We start from the raw sequence: 18,305 nt of genomic DNA, 5'->3' as shown, positions 1-18,305 counted from the left end.
GCCCTTTCCTGTGAGATTTCCCTTATCAAAAGGGAGAAATCTCCTAATGTGAGAGCCAAATCCTCTGAAATTCCATTTCTGGGACAGACCCTCTGCAGCCCAGGCAGTGTTTAAGGGCAGCCCCCACTCCTCCATAGCCCCATTTCCCATGAAAGAAGTGGGAATAGAGGAATTCCTCTGAAAAATAGCAACTAAAGCTGGACTGAGGAGCATCTCCTGGTTGTCCCCAAGTCCTTTGAGGGACTCAGAGGTTGAGCTCTGCCAAGAGAGCAGGCTCATGCACTGAAACATCCCTGTGCAATTCCTGCTGGGTGGCTGTGAGGCTGAGCTGATGAAATGCAGCTATTCCGAGCAAGTGCAAGGGCTCTGCAGTGGTTATCTTCTGTTACAACAATACTTTCATCTCTCTCTTTATATCAGGCTTGGAGGGTTTGAGTCAGAAATCCCTTCCTGTGGCAGGGGGTTGGAAATGGAGCATCTTTAGAGTCCCTTCCAGCAGAATTCTGTGAGGGATCTGGGAGTCAGTAATTGACTTTTTGGGATGATTGTTTTTTTGCAAAGACAGCTTTTCCTAGCATTCCTTAGGTGGCTCTTGGATAGTCAAGGCTTTGTGGGATGGACAGAGCCAATCCCTCAGTGAAACTCTCCAAAATCAGGTACAAACCCCTCAGGATCAGGCACAAACCCTCACCTGCATTTAGGAGGAGGATCCCATCCCCACAAGGCTGTAAAGGGCTTTATTTGGAGGAGTTAGTGAGGGGCTCAGAGAGGCTCTGACTGCTCTCAGGATCAAAAATCCTTCAGGGGAGCTGGAGCCAGCCTGGTGCTGACTTGAAAACAAACCCCAGAGAGGGAGCTGAAATAAATGGCTTCGTCTGGCACGGCATCTCCTCAAATTGAAAGCCGGTTCCTGCATAATTCAACAGGCATTACTGTGAACAAGGATGTGTGTTGCATCTAAATAGAAGCAGGAGGCTTGTTGAAATGCCCTGTTATTGTCAAGCACGAGGTGACATTTGTAGCAGGTTTAGCAGATGGATGAGATCAGCAGCTCCCGGTGACGAGGCCACCACAGGATGAGGAGAGGGAAGACAGGGGAGCTGCTGCCCTTCCCCAGAGCCCAGGTGATGGAAAGGCAGACAAATCGAGGCCCTGATAAGCACGGGGAGAACACGAGCTGTTTGCTGTTGGGTGCTTTGATTTGTGCCTCTGCACTCAGGCTGGTGACCTGCGGGGACATTTCCAGCTGGTGGTGCCAGGGTGATTTAGGGATTAGCACCCTTGTCTCCCACATAGAATGGGTTAGAAGGGACCTTAAAATCATGTTAAAAGCACCTTCCACTATCCCAGGTTGCTCCAAGCTCCATCCAGCCTGGCCTTGTGCTCTTTCAGGGATGGAGCAGCCATCTGGGTACTCTGTGCCAGGGCCTCCTCACCCTCACAGGGAAGGGTTTTTCCCCAATATCTGCTCTAACCCCACTCTCTCATAGCTCAAATCCATTCCCCCTTGTCCTTGTGCCTGTAGCTTGTCCCTGTCCCAGGGGGTGGCTTTGCTTCTGCCCCATGCCTTGGCACTTTGGGCTCCTGCCCTGGGACAGGCTCCTGGCCAAAAGGCAAAGCCTGTAACTGAGAGCTGTCCTCCCCATTAGGTCTTAATTGGCCTTTGAATGTCTGGTTTCAAGTCTCCATTTTGTGGGAGATGCCTCCAGGCTGCAGTTTTCCAGGAGGATCAGGTGCCCCTGCTATTTACTGCAGGAGGGGATTTGCTTTCCGTGCCCAGGGAGCGTTTCCAGCACTGCCCTGGAGCCAGGCAGGGCCCTCTGGACACTTTTAGCTGCTTCTCGTGCCCCAGTGATCAGGTTCTGCCAGGAAGGGCCCTGGTGGTTCCAGGAATTGCCATCTGAGGTGGAACTGAAGCCGAGGATGAGGCTTTGGAGCACCAGGGCTTGGGGACAGCTTGTGCTGTCAGGGACAGCCAGGGCTGGGGAACAAGGAGCCCCTGTTCATGGTGACAACCTACACAGGAGCCAGCCCCGATGAAAGCTTTGGCAAAAACATCTGATTTACCTGAATTGCCCCTTCTGAGGGGCTCTGCAGGCCCTTGTTGCTGCAAGGGTTGGGTTCTGCTGCAGCATAAGTTGTGATCCCCATCCCACCTCACCTGGATGCCAGGATTCTCCACCTGGCTGAGCAAACTGGGGTGTCTTGAGGGAAATCAGGGTCTGTGGTGTCCCTTCCTGTCTCTGAATATCAACATTCCCAGTGAGACCCTGAATCCTTCAAAGCTCCTCCTCACACACATTTCTGGGTAAATCCCAGGAAAAGCCCAGTTCCTGCTCACTTCTCCTTTACAGGGAAGAGCCCCAGCTCCCTGGCAGTGAGACTGCCCTGCCCTTCAGCCCTGGGGGAGCTGCTGGAAGGGGTTGGGACACGGAGGGCACATCCCTGTGCGGTGCCAGCCTGTGCCCATCCATCTCTGCACATGACAGGTGGAAATAATTCCAGGGCAGGTGCCCTGAGCGTGCCAAATCCTGGCTATTTTAAGCCTGGAGAATGGGAGATGTTGGCCACTGAGGCACAGAGCTCTGGGTTTGCTGCCAGGGGATGGGGCAGGGCTCTGAGGGGCACAGGGCTGACTTGGCAATGTGGTTCTGCTCTGCCCAGCCTGGGAGGGGGCTGTGCCACAGCTTGCCCTGACATTCCAGCCTGCTCTCCCTCTGAATTTACACCCTTCCCCTTGCAACCCAACTTCTCCTGCAGTTTGGAAACTGCTCTTTTAAGGCCATGGAGAGAAGGTAATTGTACAATGCAGGCTGCTGGATATCAGCAGGGATTACTGAGGGAGATGGGAAGGGCTCATACATCCCTGTCCACAGAGGTAAACCCTCCAGACTCACTTGGATCAGCCAGCTCAGCCTTCCCCAGGGTTAAACAGGCTCTTCCAGTTCCTAATCACAAATCCACTTGAGCTGTGAGCAGTTCCTTTAAACAGGGATTTGGTGTGTTTAGGCTGACTGTCCTCCTCGAGAGCAGATGGTTTCTGTTACTGGATAATATTTCAAAGGAAAGGGGTTTTCTCTTTTTTCTTTTTTTTCCTGCAATGCCCCCTCTGGTGCTGGTTTATCGAGCTGGGAGATGCTGGAGTCTGCCCTTCCCCAGGATTCATCAGTCAGGGTGATGGATATGGAGTCTCAGCACTCCCAATTCCCATGTTGGGGCTTGCTAAAAACAATTACAACCCTTGTGGTGGAGCAGCCAAATCACTTCCTTTGCCTGTGAGTGATAACACCCACCTCAGAGATGGCAGCAGGCTGCTCCTCCAGCCTCCCTTTCCCTCACTCTGCCTTTTCCAAGTGTTTCCATCTCTTTTTAAATTTATTTTTTAATTTTTTTGGCAGCCCAACGACCCGGTGACAAACATCTGCCAGGCAGCAGACAAGCAGCTCTTCACCCTGGTGGAGTGGGCCAAGAGGATCCCCCACTTCTCCGAGCTGCCCCTGGATGACCAGGTCATCTTGCTCAGAGCAGGTGAGTGACATCTGTTGGCAGTGCTCAGTGTCCCCTTGGGACAGGTTGTACCCTCAGATTTAGGTCCTGGCACCTTGAAAATCTTTAATTGATTCTTGATAGACTCTGATAATTCGGCTTTTAAATAGGATTTTGAAAGCCTTTCATGGGAAGTGTTGGTGAATTGGATCCAGTCTGCTGAAAAATGGCCCAGCTTCATCTCTGATCTGAGGAACTCAGAGATGGGTGCTGGGTGGCTTAAACCAAAGGAGTTAAACTCTGCCTTCCTCCCAAACTGAGGCTTGAAAGACCAAGCTGGGCTCAGGCCCCCATGAAATTTCATCAGACTGAAATGTTTGATCATAATTAAAACCAGAAAGGAGAGAAGAGTACATCTCACTTCTTCTCCCACCCACCAAGATGAAAATAGAACTCTCAGGGCTTATTTTAAATTTCCTTGTGCAGCAGGGGGGCTGCAGGAGCAGCATTTGAGAGGTGGAAGCAGTTGGTTGTAGGAAGGGTCTTCCCCTGTTGAGTGAATTCAAGCTCCTGCTGCTGCACAGAGCTCATGGAGGGCAAGAAACCAGGAGCAGAGCTTGGGGAGGATGAGTTTGAGACATGAAGCTCTTTGTAAGCCAGGGATGTTGAAGTCCTTGGTACTTTTAAAGTTCCTTTTATTTCCTCCAAATTCACTTTTGTCCAGATCCTGCACCCTTCCAGGATGAAAACAGAACTCTCAGGGGTTATTTTAAATTTCCTTGTGCAGCAGGAGCAGCATTTGGGAGGTGGAAGCAGTTGGTTGTAGGAAGGATCTTCCCCTGTTGAGTGAATTCAGGCTCTTGCTGCTGCACAAAGCTTGTGGAGGGCAAAAAACAGGAGCAGAGCTTGGAGAGGATGAGTTTGAGACATGAAGCTCTTTGTAAGCCAGGGACATTGAAGTCCTTGGTAAAGTTCCTTTTATTTCCCACAGATTCACTTTTGGGTCCTGCACCCTTCCAGGATGGCTCCTGCAGCCTCTGGGGGAAGGTGCTCCATGGGTTTTGCCAGAGCTGGCTCTGGGCCCTTTGGAACATCCAAAGTGTGGGTTTGAAGAGGATTTCTAGAGCTTCTTGTGAAAGGGGATGAGCAGGGAAGCCTCTCTGTGAGGATCTTTGCGGGCTTTCTGCAAAAGCTGGATTCAGACAAAGCTCTGCCTTTTCCTTTTGGGAAGTGGAACCCAGCCCCACCATGGCAGCTCCAGGTTTTCCTCTCTCTTCAGCAGGCAGCTGATGAAAACTGGAGCTGGAGAGCTCCTGACCTGTGTTCTCTGTTTGTGACCCACTCCCCACAGCAGGAGAGGGGCTGCCAACCCCTTCACACCCCAAATTTCCTGGTGCCTCCAGCCCTGAGCCTGCTGAGCAGCTCCCTGGAGCTCCCTGCTCCACACACCTCTGCCAGGGCCTCAGATAACCTTCCAAGCAGTGGCTCAATGTTTTATTGAGTGGCCTGCTGAGAACAGCTGCCCATGAAATATTGAAGCATTAAAATCCAGCTAAGAGCCTCAGTCAGGCATCCTGGGAGGCAAAACAAGTGGAGCACACAGCTCTGGAGGAGCAGTGCAGCAGCTCTCCTCAGATCCTGAATCATTTAAAAACATTCCCTCTCAGAGCTGTTGGGAAGGGAAGGAAACCTGATTTTTTAAAGCATGTTTTCCACCAGTTTTCTTGTTTCCAAGCTGAGACAGGAATAACCTGATGTTTTCTCAGCCTGGCAGAGGATGCTGTGTTACATCCCTGCAGCTGGGTTTGTAGGGCTGGTGGGGAAACTTGGCAGAGAAATGGAGTGACACAATGACCACTGCTCTGCCAGAGTGCATTCCCTGTCCCAGAGGAGCCAGAGCCACCCTGTTTGGGGAGAAAGGAGTCACATTGTCACAGAATTCTGCTCTGCCACTCCAGAGCTTGGCTGAAATGCAGAAACCCCAGGACCTTGGTGGTCCTAATTCATTTGCTCCTGTGGTATGGTGAATTTCCTGCTTGCTCTGTCTTGCAGCACTTTGGAAAGCCCGAGTGCATCCCTGCCCAGAGGAGCCAGAGCCACCCTGCTGGGTGAGGAAGGAGTCACATTGTCACAGAATTCTGCTCTGCCACTCCAGAGCTTGGCTGAAATGCAGAACTCTCAGGGGACACGTGGTTGGTCTCTAATTCCAGTTTGCTGCTTCTGGTTATGGTGAATTTTCCCTGCTTGCCTCTGTCTTGGCAGCACTTTGGGAAAGCCAGAGTGCCTTCCCTGCCCCAGAGGAGCCAGAGCCACCCTGTTTGGGGAGAAAGGAGTCACAGGAATCACAGAATTCTGCTCTGCCACTCCAGAGCTTGGCTGAAATGCAGAACTCTCAGGGGACACTTGGTTGGTCTCTAATTCCAGTTTGCTGCCTGTGGTTATGGTGAATTTTCCCTGCTTGCCTCTGTCTTGGCAGCTCTTTAGAAAAGACAAGGTAGGAAAATCTTCCCCATTTCAGCTGAAACATCCCAGCTCTGCACAGGAACAATCCAGAGGAAGGATGCTGATGAATCCAGCCCTCCTTCAGTGGAATGAGCCCAGCTTGGAGTGGGTGTGGAGAGCCAGCTCTGGTTCCTGTTGGCTGCAGCTGCTGTGGGGCTGTGTGTGATGAATTCCCATGGATCTGGCTCTGGGAGCTCCTCTTCCTCACAGGAGCAGGGCTCTGCAGGCTCCTTCTCCTCCATCCTGCTCGGGTTTCAGTGTTGCAATCCCTGTGAAAGTGCCAGGCCTCACCCAGTAAATAGCCAAAGAAATGTTCCCGTGGCTGGGGTGGAAACATCCTGTGGCCACTTAGGAAAGAGTGAACTTTATTCCTTGTCAACATTTCTGATGGCACAACCCACGGCTGCAGCAGAAGGTAAATACAGCACACATGGGCCTTGTGTTTATTCCAGGCTGTGAGATGAGTTCTTGTGACAGCAGAGGTGTGGGATATTGTTGTGTTGCTTTTCCAGCCTGGGAAAAAAACCCTTTAAATCCAAATATCCTGGAATAAAATATCCAAAGATCCTGGAATATCCTGGACCAGAATTCCAGAACATGTTCAGCCCAGGGGTGTTGCAGAAGACCCCATCTTGTCCTACTGAAGATGCTGCTCCTGGCTGGAAGTCACCCAAATTTCCACCCTTCAAGCTTGGCAGCATTTCCTCTCGTTTGGGGTTTGTTTCAGGAATTCTTGAGCTCAGCCTGTGATGGATTTAGGAATTGAAGAGGTGTTGGATGGGGAAGGGGAGCTGGAAGGTGTGGAGGTCACACCTCCCTTCCCTTCCTTGTAAGTCTGGGCTCAGAGGATGTCCTTCCCATATCCCAGAGCAGCCTGCCCAGCTGATAAGACTAAAATCTGTTTTCCAGTCACAGACGTGGGGCTGTGCAGAGAACAAACCCAATCCCTCCCTCCCAGCATTTTCCTAGCAGAAACAGCAAACCCACAAATAAATCCAGAGATTCCATGGTCCCTTTGCAGGGCTCAGGGCTGGTGAATGAACTTCTGTGGCCTGAGGAGGAGCCTGATGAGCTGATAGCAAATGCTGATAGGGCTGGAAGTGCTGGGAGGTGAGGACAGAGGGGAGCTCAGGGCTCCACACCCACGGGGAGCTTCAGGCAGAGCTTTTGCTCGCTGTCTGCACGGTTTATAGAGGAAACTGCTCCCCTTATTAGCTTTATTTTTAGTGCACTGGGTTCCTGATGGTTTTTTTCCTTTCTCTGACATCCAAGAAAAAGCTGGCTCCTCCTTCCTTTCCCACATCCAGCCACATTCCTGCACCAGAGGCTCCTGTTAGAGAGCTGATGTTAGAGAGGAGATTTCCTGAGGATCCCACAGCTCTAACCTGCAGCCTTGTCACTTGGATTTTTTAAGATTTTCTAAGCCTTCTGATGCTTACAATCTTGTAACAAAATTTCTCACACACTTTCTGTAAATAACTTATTGTTTCGCATTCTTTTATGGAGGAAGAGAAATTTGATGGACTGTTGGTTTGTCCAGTGTCATTGGAGAGGTGGCACTGTCACCCTCCAATCCACTGCCGCTTTTAAAAATCCATAAGAAAGGCTCTTGTTACAGAGGTGATGTTAGAGAGGAGACTTCCCAAGGATGCCACAGCTCTAACCTGCAGCCCCACTGGTTTCTCTCGTGCCCAGGGTGGAACGAGCTGCTGATTGCCTCCTTCTCTCACCGCTCCATCGCCGTGAAGGACGGGATCCTGCTGGCCACGGGGCTGCACGTGCACAGGAACAGCGCCCACAGCGCCGGCGTCGGGGCCATCTTCGACAGGTAGGGTGAGCTGCCATGGCTGTGATCACACATCCTCCGAGCACAGAGACATGTCAGACACAAACCTAAGGAATTTAGAGATTTTTAGAGGAGTGAAGATTTTAGTTAGAGATGAGCTTTATTGGAGTTAATTGAAATTAATGGGCTGGCCTTGATGAAGTTAAGAGTTAGTGGTTGGCTGTCACAGACATCTTTTCATTAAAAATCCTTTCTTAGGATTTTTCTCCTTGAGAAGCTGAGAAGCTTTAGGAACAAAATGTAAACAATGGTTATCTGCTGCTGTGGAATGCAACAGGTGCATCTGTGATTGGCCCATCTTAGATGTTTAGAATTAATGGCCAACCACAGCCCAGTTAGCTTAAACTCTCTGTCTGAGACACAAACTTTTATTATTCATTCTTTTCTATTCTTAGCTTAGCTAGCTTTCTGAGATAAAACTTTTTCTTCTATTCTTTTAGTGTAGTTTTAATGTCATATATATCTTAAAATAATAAATCAAGCCTTCTGAAATATGGAGTCAGATCTACGTCTCTTCCCTCATCCTAACACCCCTGTGGCCACTGTCACAGTTGACTAATAATTGGTTGCTTGTCAACACAATGTTTGGTTAGCTGGGTTTATAATATAGAATTTTAAGAAGAATATTCTATATTCTTCTTAGAAGGCTAATTTATTATTTTATGATGCTATATTATATAAAAGAATACTAAACTAAACTATACTAAAGGATACTTACAGAAGGCTTAGAGGATACTAATGAAACTCGTGACTCTCTCTCCAGAGTCCGACACAGCTTGACCATAATTGGCCAATAAGTCAAAATAATTCACAGCAGAAACCAATGAAACAATCTCCAGCCACATTCCAAAGCAGCAAAACACAGGAGAAGCAAATGAGATAATATTGGTTTCCTTTTTCTCTGAGGCTTCTCAGCTTTCCAGGAGAAAAATCCTGGGCGAAGGGATTTTTCCAGAAAATGTGACAATGACAGTGGGAAACTTAGGGAAAAGAATTGAAACAATTCTTCTCTCTCTTTCTGTAACCATTGTTTATAGATGTGGTTCTCCAGAGTGCGCTGTTCATAGCTCACCAATGGTGTGAGAGGTTTTCACTTTGGGACCAATCAAGTCTCACCCTAGCAATTCACATTATAAAAGAACCTGCTGCTTTCATTAAATTACTTTTGATCCACCTTCTGAAGGCTGCAGTCCTTCATTCCATCCCTGCCTCAGCATCAGGGATGGAGGGCTGGGGTTCCATCCAACCACCTCACCTGGACATCCCATCCCTGTCTCCACCCCAAACTGCCTCCATTCCTGCTTGAGGGGTCTGAGGAGCCTGGGATGAGGGAGTCCATCCCATGGAAACACAAGGAGAAAACCCCTCCTTGAAACCTGCAAAAATCCCAATGGCCCCAAGCACAGGGGAGGCTGCCCAGTGCAAAAACCCAACGGCCCCAAACGCAGAGGAGCCTGCCCAGTGCAAAAATCCCAGTGGCCCCAAACGCAGAGGAGGCTGCCCAGTGCAAATCAAAGCCCCTTTCATGGGGTCCAGGTGCCTTCTAATGTTACGAGGAGGCCACTCCTTTATTCCTTTTCATCTTTAATTGGACCAAGACGTGATTTTATTTGCACAATGAGAAGGCTCCAGCGATACTCAGCAGGTTCCACAGGCGTGTCCCGAGGGCTCTTTAATCTCAGGCTTTGGGAAAGTGTTTTAAAGCCAGGCTTGCAGGGTGTTTGACCCACAGTGTGACTCCAGATGCTGCTGAAATGCTGATTTCTCTCCCTGAGACTCATCTTGAGTTGAAACCAAATCACCTTTGCTGCTCTGCTCTGTGAGGAAATTGTTCTTCGGACCTGGGTGACATCATTTGTTCCTGTGAGGTCATAAGTGCAAGATCATGACTTTGCTGCAGGATCTAACATGAAAAACTGGGCAATCAGTGGAAAATATTTCAAGACCGACACCTTCAGTAAGAGCAAAGGGAGCAATAAAAATTACTGGCAGAGGAAATTACTTTTAGGTACCTGTTGGGGTGGGTTTTTATTGTTATTTTTTATTTTTAGGCAGCTTTCTCAGGTGCCAGAGCCTCTCAGTGAATGGATGAAGGCGGTTTTTATGGTCCCTGTTGTATCTCACAGGAACTATTGATGTTCCTAATGAGCTATTTTTTGATGGAGGAGGAAAATGAGGCCACATCCTCAGCTGGTACAGACCAGCACTATCCCCAGCTTTGTTAAACGTGACCGGAGCTTCTCACTTCAGCTCTGACACCTGGGGCTTTTAATTCCGTTTTTTATTGTTATTTCATGCTGAGTCTGTGATTTCTCTGTCCTTTTGCAGAGTACTGACAGAACTGGTGTCCAAAATGAGGGACATGCTGATGGACAAGACAGAGCTGGGCTGCCTGCGAGCCATCGTCCTCTTCAACCCTGGTGCGTGCCTGGCTCTGCTCTCCTGGCCCCTCCTGGCTCTCTCCTGCCCTTCTGGCTCCTTTTTTCCCCCCAAAAAGCCCTGTTGGAATAGCAGAGGGCTCTAGGGCAGGAAGGGAGGCAGGGGTGAAAGTTGGTTTGGTTTGGAAAGGACCTTAAAAAGCTCATCTTGTTCCCCAAACCTCCTGCCATGGGCAGGGACACCTTTCACTGTCCCAGGATGATCCAAGCCCTGTCCAACCTGGCCTTGGGCATTCCCAGGGATGGGGCATCCATCTGAGCACCCTGTGCAGGGCCTCCCCACCCTCCCAGGGAAGGATTTCTTCCCAAAATCCAATCTAAGCCTACTTTTTTTTCAGTTTACAGCCATTCCCCCTTGTCCTGTCAGCTCTCCCCCTTTTAGAGTGACTGTGAAAAGAAAGTTCAGGTGCTTGAGGGAATTGTCCTTGAACTGGAATACATTCCACAAAAGTGGAATCTAGATGTTGTTGAAGAGAAAAATGTGGATTAGAGCAACACCAGAGCATGGAAATAATTGTCTCTGCTTCCCAACCTCATCATCCAACGGGCTTTTATTACCTGCATTTCTGGAAAAGCCCTTTACAGACCTGGAGAGGCTACAAGACATGAGATGTGCTCATAAAATGCACAAAACCTTCAATGTTTGACCACAGTTTCACAGACTCTGGGACGGTCACACTGCCCCCTTTCCCTCTCAGCAGCTGCCCAAGGGATGAGGAAGGTTCAGTGCCAGGGTTTTCCTGCACATTCCAGGGAGCAAATCCAGGAGCCAGCCTGCACATACCTGCACAGCTCTCTGGGGGGATCTCTGGATTTCAGAGTGGATCAGAGCAGAACCAGATGGCAGCCAAGGACAAAGCTCCCCATCCCTGCCCTCCCTGAGCACAGTTTGTGCCCAAGCACAGCTCCTTGCCTGGATTTTCCCACCACAGCCAGGCCATGCTGTTCCAGCAGGGTTTATTACAATTTCTTGGGTTTGTTTTTCTTCTTGACCAGTTTGGGTTTTATTTTTTTTTTTTTTTAGTCCCCCCCTCCTTGCAATCAGCAGTAATTTATTGTCTGTAATTTAGGATTAGCCATTTATGGTCAAAGAAGGGGAATCTGGAGAGGTTCCCGTGGCACATGTGCTTGGGGATATCGATTTCTGCACCGTCCCTTTCACCCTGCTAAAAACAGATCCTCGCTGTGCCCTGTGCTGGGGCTGTGCCAGAGCAGGGGCTTCTCCTTCAGCCCCACCAGCCCAGGGCTGGAGGGGGAATTAAACCCTTTCAAATGAGGGTCTGGGACCACTGGAATGAGCCAAAACATTTGGGGCTGGGCTGTGAGATGAGAAAAAAATCTGTAATTGTGGGATAAAGCTTCCAGTGCTCCCCAAATCCGTAATTGCAGGGTAAACCTTCCAGTGCTCCCCAAATCCGTAACTGCGGGGTAAACCTTCTAGTGCTCCCCAAATCCGTAACTGCAGGGTAAACCTTCCAGTGCTCCCCAAATCTGTAATTGCAGGGTAAACCTTCCAGTGCTCCCCAAATCCGTAACTGCAGGGTAAACCTCTGAGTGCTCCCCAAATCCCTGGAGCTCAAAGCTTGCAGCCACACTTTGGTGGGGCTGGAAGAGATGGAGGGAGTGCAGAGAGGGGTTTCTGGCTGGAGGTGTTTGGCTGATGTTTGGTTGTTGCCTTTCAGACTCCAAGGGGCTGTCGAACCCGGCGGAGGTGGAGGCGCTGCGGGAGAAGGTGTACGCGTCACTAGAGGCTTACTGCAAACACAAATACCCCGACCAGCCCGGCAGGTGAGCTCCCTGAGCCCCTCCTCGTGCACCCTGTCCCCCTGCAAACCCCCTGCCATGGCTGCTGCAGCTCCCAGAGTCCCCTCTCTGCTCTGGGCTCTGTGTTCCCAGTGATTCCCTGTGGATAAATCCCTCATTTCTACCCGCTCCAGCTCTGAGCATCCCTAAAAACCCTCCCCTGTGTGCAGTGCACAGAGCTCTTTATTCCTCTGCCAGGAAATCCAGCAAGGTGGGCAAACCTGAGGAGCCCCAGCTCCCACAACCCCAGCAGTGGGATGAGCACATGTGGGAAGGGGGGTATCATTTCCCTTTTGGAAACCACGGCCGGCGAAACCGCAGCAAAAATAGGACTCACATGGAGTTAATTTTCGGTGGCAGATGAGCATCATTGCTGGGAAGTGAAAGCCTCAATTGATGCTCTTTTTCTCCCCTCCCTGCCTCCCCCAATCCAGCTGGGAATGGGAGGGGGAATTAGGAATGTGTTCCTGGACGGCTCCGGAGCTGAGTGGGCGCATTTTCCCAGTTACAGCCTGGAGCTGGCAACTGCCAGTTCAGCTCCTGACAGCTTCTTGAGAAACCAAGCAAAGCACTGGAAGCTGCTACTGGTGCATGAATGGTGGGGGAAAACAGCCCAGGCAACTGGGATTTGCATCTCACCTGCATTCCTGGCCTCGTGTGGATGGTGGAATGAAAAGGGAGCTTTCACAGCAGCGAGTGCAGTGGGCAGAGAGTGCCCTCAGAAGTGAGGCTGGATTTGGTTTTTCCCCCACTTTGGGTCCCAGAGTGCTGGCAGATGAAGAGAGGTGTGTTGTGCAGGGATTTCTGGGGTGTTTGAGGCAGGCAGAGTGAGGATGAGGGTGCCATGGGGTGTGTTTGGTTTGTGGTGAGCAGGGGGGGTGAGGGATGAGCACAGGGCACGGAGCAGGGCTGGTACCTCTTCTCTTCCAGAAAGCTTTATTAACCTGCATTTCTGGAGCAAATCCAGAGCCAGACCCTGGACTCTGGATTGCAGAAGAGCTGTTCCTGGCACCAGGAGAGCTGCCTTGGGAATCATGGCCAGCAGCTCTTCTGGATGATTCCCTCTTGCTTTGCACATTGTGCAGGATCTGCAGCCTGGCACACACAGAGGATGGCACAGGGACAGCACCAATCCACAGCAGCTCCCCAGGGCTCTGCCTCAGTGCTTAGTGGTGTTTGAGAGAGTGTTTGAAGCCCAGAAGCTGCACCAGGGGCTCAGCAATTTAATCTCTTACTGGCTTTGAGTGTCGTTGGGCTGGGAACCTTCTTGTGTGATGCTCACACCCATCCTTGGTGAGCTGAGAGGTTCTGCACATTCAGGATGTCCTGAGAGCTGTGCCTGGGCCCTGCTGCCCCCCTGCATCCCTCAGAGGTGCAGGGCAGTGGTGGCACCACCCCAGGTGCCTCAGGAGGGTGAACCCCTGGGATGGGGGGGCCAGGGTTGCACAAGAGCTCCCCAAAGTTCTCCCAAACTCTGGGCATCCTGCTGGCCCCATGGCACAATGTGCTCACCAGCTGGGGCTGCACACAAGTTCTCCCTGTGGTTGAGCCACCCCTGCTCCATGCTGTGGGATTTCTGCAATTCCCTCTTTTTCAGGTGCCCCAAATCCCCATCCAGCAGCAGCTTGGGAGCACCCTGGAAACACCGAAAGGGAATTTTTCTGCACAGAGAGGCATTCCCAGGAAAAATCCTGCCCTGCAGCCCCTGCTGCTCCACAGGGAGGGCTGGGTGCCTACGTGACACCCAGCAGCCTCAGGCAGTCAGGAATCAGGGCTCTTTTCTCCCCTCCCAGCCCTGGCACGTTGTGCTCTGGGCTGGTTATCTCACAGTTAAACATATCCGAGGGCTGGAGCCATCATCTGGTTTGGTTTAAAGTGAAACTTCCTGAATGGGATGGTAGGGCTGATTTGTTTTTCCTGGCTCTGCTCCCACCGTTCTCGCCAGCTCAGCAGAAAAAAAAAATAAAAAAAAAAAAATAGGGAGAGGGAATTGTGCATGCATGTAGAATATGTGTGTGCTTGTGCATGTCTCTGTGTGTGTTTTCTGCTGTTCAGGCCCTGATTTTGCAGCAGGAAAAGCAGATGACCCTGCTTTGGCCATTCCAGGGCTTTTTCCCTGGCTTGGGAGTGCTCACACAAGGAGGTGACATCCATTGGCACCTGGGCTGCTCCAAGGCATATAAAACCAATGACCAGTTGGTAAACATTGTCCAAAACAACAAAACACAAAAGAAGCAAACAAAGTAATATAGTTTTTCTTTTTCTCTGAGGCTTCTCAGCTTCCCAAGAGAAGAAATCCTGGCGAAAGGATTTTTCCAAAAAATATGACAGTGACAGGGCTGCACCTGGGGATGTGTTGGGAAGGATGAAAGTTTGACAAGTCTCACAGATATGAGATTTCTCACAGAAAGATTTTTAAATGTAGAATCTGATGAAGGAATAGAGATGGAAGCAAGTTTTGATATAGAAGAAAAGAATTGCTGAGCCAGTCTTAGTGGATAACCAAGGAGGCAAAGGGTGTGTGAGTTAGAAGGGGTTTTTATGGCTTAGAGCAAAGGATAAACCCACCCCAAACAAGAAGATGCTTTTACCAAGCAGAAAGAGAGCACAGGCAAACAAGGCAGCAAAGCTGCAAGTAGAAAAAAGCTCTCAGAATTTTCCACTGCAAGAAAACTGAAAAACAACTTCTAGCTTAAACTAATAATGTACTAGTAAACTAAAAATATACTAGCTTAAACTGTAATGTGCTAACTTGTAGTGATTGGGGAACAGTAACATGAATGTGGTAATTATAGTAGTTATGATGGGCTATAGATAAAAAATATGGTATAGATTGGTTGTTCTGTATTGAGATGCTCAGCAAAGAAAAGTATATAATGCATTGTAACCAAAAGAAAAGTCTATAATGCATTGTAACCCAAACTCAGGGTCTCCAGGCCTGCCTGCAGCTGGAGCTGGCAGCTGTAGGCACAGCTCTGTCACCCACAGCCCTGGGCTGCTGTAACTCATGGATACAACAAACTGCATTTTGGAGAGCTCCCTGGAGTTCCCCATCCCTTATTTTGGCTCCTACAGTAGCGCCCAATGTGTGGCACCATTAGTAAGAGCCTGAATGAGGGACACGGGTCTCCTGGGGATGACAGCTGTAGGCACAGCTCTGTCACCACAACCCTGGGTTGCTGTAACTCATGGATACAGCAAACTCCATTTTGGAGAGCTGCCTGGAGTCCCACATCTCTCATTCGGGCTCTTAGAGTGGTGCCCAACGTGGGGCACCATTAGGAAGAGCCTGAATGAGGGATGCAGGTCTCTTACAGGGATGTCTGACCGTGCTGTTTCTCCCTTCCCCAGGTTTGCCAAGCTCCTGCTCCGCCTCCCAGCGCTGCGATCCATCGGCCTGAAATGCCTGGAGCACCTCTTCTTCTTCAAGCTAATAGGGGACACGCCCATCGACACCTTCCTGATGGAAATGCTGGAAGCGCCGCACCAAATGACTTAGAGAACTCTGCTGGGTCAGTCCCTCGCCCGGCCGGGCTCCCTGGGGGCCCTTCCTCTGCTTTCCTCGGCCCCAGCCCGTCCCTCCCTGCTGCCCCCAGGGCCACAGGCACCGTCTGCTCCGGGGCACCCCCGGCCTCCTCCTCCTCCTCCCTGTCCGTTCGCTGTCACTGCTGCGTCTCCAGACCTGCTCGCTGGTTCCCTGTGCTACTTGTAGAGAGGAGTGGGAGCGGAGAGAGCTTTGCCAACCAACCCCTGCCCCCTCCCCAGCCGTGCCATGAGGTTTGGGATGAGCCATCGTGGGGCTGGTGTCACTGGTGTCACCCCCAGCCCTCCCCTGGGGACAAGGACGGTGCCAGCCCTCGGGGGCAGTGGGGTTTGGATGAGCCCCTCGAGGGGAGTGGTTGGACTCTGCCAGATTTGCAGCTGGGCTATTTTCAGAGGATGGAGTTTTTTGGAAAAAAAAAAAAAAAAAAGAGAAGAAGAAGACAAAAAAAAAAAAAAAAAAAAAAAGAAAAAATTTCTATTTTTGGTTTCTAACTATTCTTAGTAGTCTCGGTAGTTACTTTGCGGAGGGAGAGGCCGTGCCCCCTGAATGAGTCACCCCTGGCTGCACAGAGCCTTCTCCTGCCACTTCAGAGCATTTGGGATTGAGCTGAATCCCCCCCCAAAACACGAGGCTGTGGCACAGGAGATGCCCTTTGGCCACCCTGGAGGGCACCCGGGCATCGCTGCCCACCCCAAAGGTGTGGACGTGAGCCAGCTGCAGTGCTTGCTTTAAGGCTGCCACTGACTCCCCATGGCCCTTCCCCAGCTCCTGGGGGCTTGCTGGGACCCCTGCCCTGAGCACAGCATCCCAGTACATCCCAGTGCTGTCCCAGTTCATCCCAGTGCTGTCCCAGTACATCCCAGTGCTGCCCCAGCATCCCACCGTGACCCCGCTCTGGGGTTTTGGGGTTTCGGCTCACCCACGAGGCTGCTCCTGTTCTTTCAGCCCTGCCAAACACTGCAAGGCAACAATTAGTGGGAGGGCTTGGCCAGGCTGGTTAATTGCAGCTGTTAATTAGTGGTGAAGCAAGAACAGGGCTCCCCCTCCCCTGGATCTGCCCCGTGGGGGTGGGAGGGCCTGGCTGGGTGGGGGATGTGGCAGCAGCATCATCCCTGTCCTCTCCGGGATTCTGAGAGCACCAAAAGCACCTTGGCTTTTGCACAACCCTTTCCTTGAGTCTTGGTGACAGGATTTTGGGGGTTAGGGACAGGAATGTGCCCCATGCCCCATGGGATGGGATTCCCCCAGGAGTGTGTGGCCAGTGAGGGAAGCATCCCCCTTCTCCTCCCTCCTCATCTCCTGAGCCCCACCAAAAACATGAGAAAAAACAAAGCAGAGGGAATGATGAGGGATGTTGGGAAGGGTTTTCCCCCCTTGGCAGGATGGACACACTGTACCTTTGGCCAAGGGCTTCCCCAGCACTTCCATGTGCTCTGTGCTTTAAAAAGCAAAGGATGGGGTCCCAAAAATCCTCTTCTTGCTCCCCATGGTTTGCAGCTGGTTGAAAACTCCTGTGTTCCTGGAGGGGGATGGAGCAGCACCCAGCACCTCACTCCCACCTCTGTTTTGGAGGGGACACCGTTGCCATCTGCCTGTTGCCATCCCAGCTGGCAGCTGGAGTGCCCAGCTCCATCCCCTGCAGCTCCAAAATAAGAAAAAAACCACTGAGGATTTAGGATTTCAGGTGGCAGCTCCCCCTGGGGCTGGCCCGAAGTGGCGAATCGGCAGAGGCAGGCAGAGCCTTGGCTCTGTTTCCCCAGCAGCCTGCAAGCCACTGAAAATATTATTAAACAGCTTCACCCTGCAAGAATTTGCCAAGAAAACGAGGCAGGAGAAATGAAATCTGGCGAGGGTGCCAGGAAACACGAGCAGGCTGTTCCCTGCCAGCGCCAGGCTGGCGCAGCCCCAGGGGGGTGCAGGGAGGTGGAGGAGCCCCCAGCCCCGAGCCCACCCAGCCCCTGGGCAGCCCCCAGGCCCCAGCAGAAAGGAGCCTGGGACTTGCTGGGCACAAAGGAAAAGATTTGGGGAGGTTGGTGGATGTTGCACTAGGATAAACCTGCTGGTCTCTGGTGGGTTGAGCCACTTTTTTCCTGGGGGGTCACTGGGGAGGGGCTGTTGGGTGCTGTGGAGGCACAGTGGGAGCTGCCATCCCATCCCATCCCATCCCATCCCATCCCATCCCATCCCATCCCATCCCATCCCATCCCATCCCATCCCATCCCAGTCTCATCTCATTTCATCTCATCCCATCCTGTCCCATCTTGTTTCATCCCATCCCTTTCCATTCTGTCACGTTCCATCATCTTCCATCCCCTTTTTTCCCATCTGTCCCCATCTCATCCCATCCCACCCTGTCCCATTTCATTCCATCCAATCTCATGTCATCCAGTCTTCATGCAATCCCATCCCATCCCATCCCATCCCATCCCATCCCATCCCATCCCATCCCATCCCACCATACAAAGCCAAGGGAGAAGCTTTGCAGGGCCCAAGCTCATCCCCGTGCCTCAGTTTCCCTCCTGGAGCAGCCCAGCCCCAATCCATGTCCTTGGTGGAGGGGATTTTGGGAAAGGCTGAGCCTTGTCCTGGGGATTTCACTTCTCAGCTGGTGAAAGGGAGTTGGGATTCCCTGAGCCCCCTCCATCCTCATCCCAGCCGTTCCCGTGGGAAGGAGAAGCTTTTGTGT

At 51.3% G+C, this 18,305-nt stretch overlaps 1 protein-coding gene across 3 annotated transcripts in view; it reads left to right on the top strand.

The window, feature by feature from the left end:
• Positions 1 to 18,066, top strand: part of RXRA (retinoid X receptor alpha) — a 105,960-nt gene extending 87,894 nt beyond the window's left edge. For all 3 annotated transcript variants that reach the window (XM_064727593.1, XM_064727594.1, XM_064727592.1), the window contains exons 6-10: positions 3,399 to 3,528; positions 7,684 to 7,816; positions 10,163 to 10,254; positions 11,955 to 12,060; positions 15,427 to 18,066. In XM_064727593.1, the coding sequence (XP_064583663.1) occupies positions 3,399 to 3,528; positions 7,684 to 7,816; positions 10,163 to 10,254; positions 11,955 to 12,060; positions 15,427 to 15,574 (609 nt within the window). In that variant the 3' untranslated portion in view covers positions 15,575 to 18,066. The remainder of the gene's footprint in view (positions 1 to 3,398; positions 3,529 to 7,683; positions 7,817 to 10,162; positions 10,255 to 11,954; positions 12,061 to 15,426) is intronic.
• The last annotated feature ends 239 nt before the right edge of the window (positions 18,067 to 18,305 follow it).

This window comes from Zonotrichia leucophrys, chromosome 17 (assembly GCF_028769735.1).
Source record: "Zonotrichia leucophrys gambelii isolate GWCS_2022_RI chromosome 17, RI_Zleu_2.0, whole genome shotgun sequence".
Lineage (NCBI taxonomy): Eukaryota > Metazoa > Chordata > Aves > Passeriformes > Passerellidae > Zonotrichia > Zonotrichia leucophrys.
Note: the sequence above shows the minus strand (reverse complement) of the source record. Positions and strands in the feature narration are given on the sequence as shown.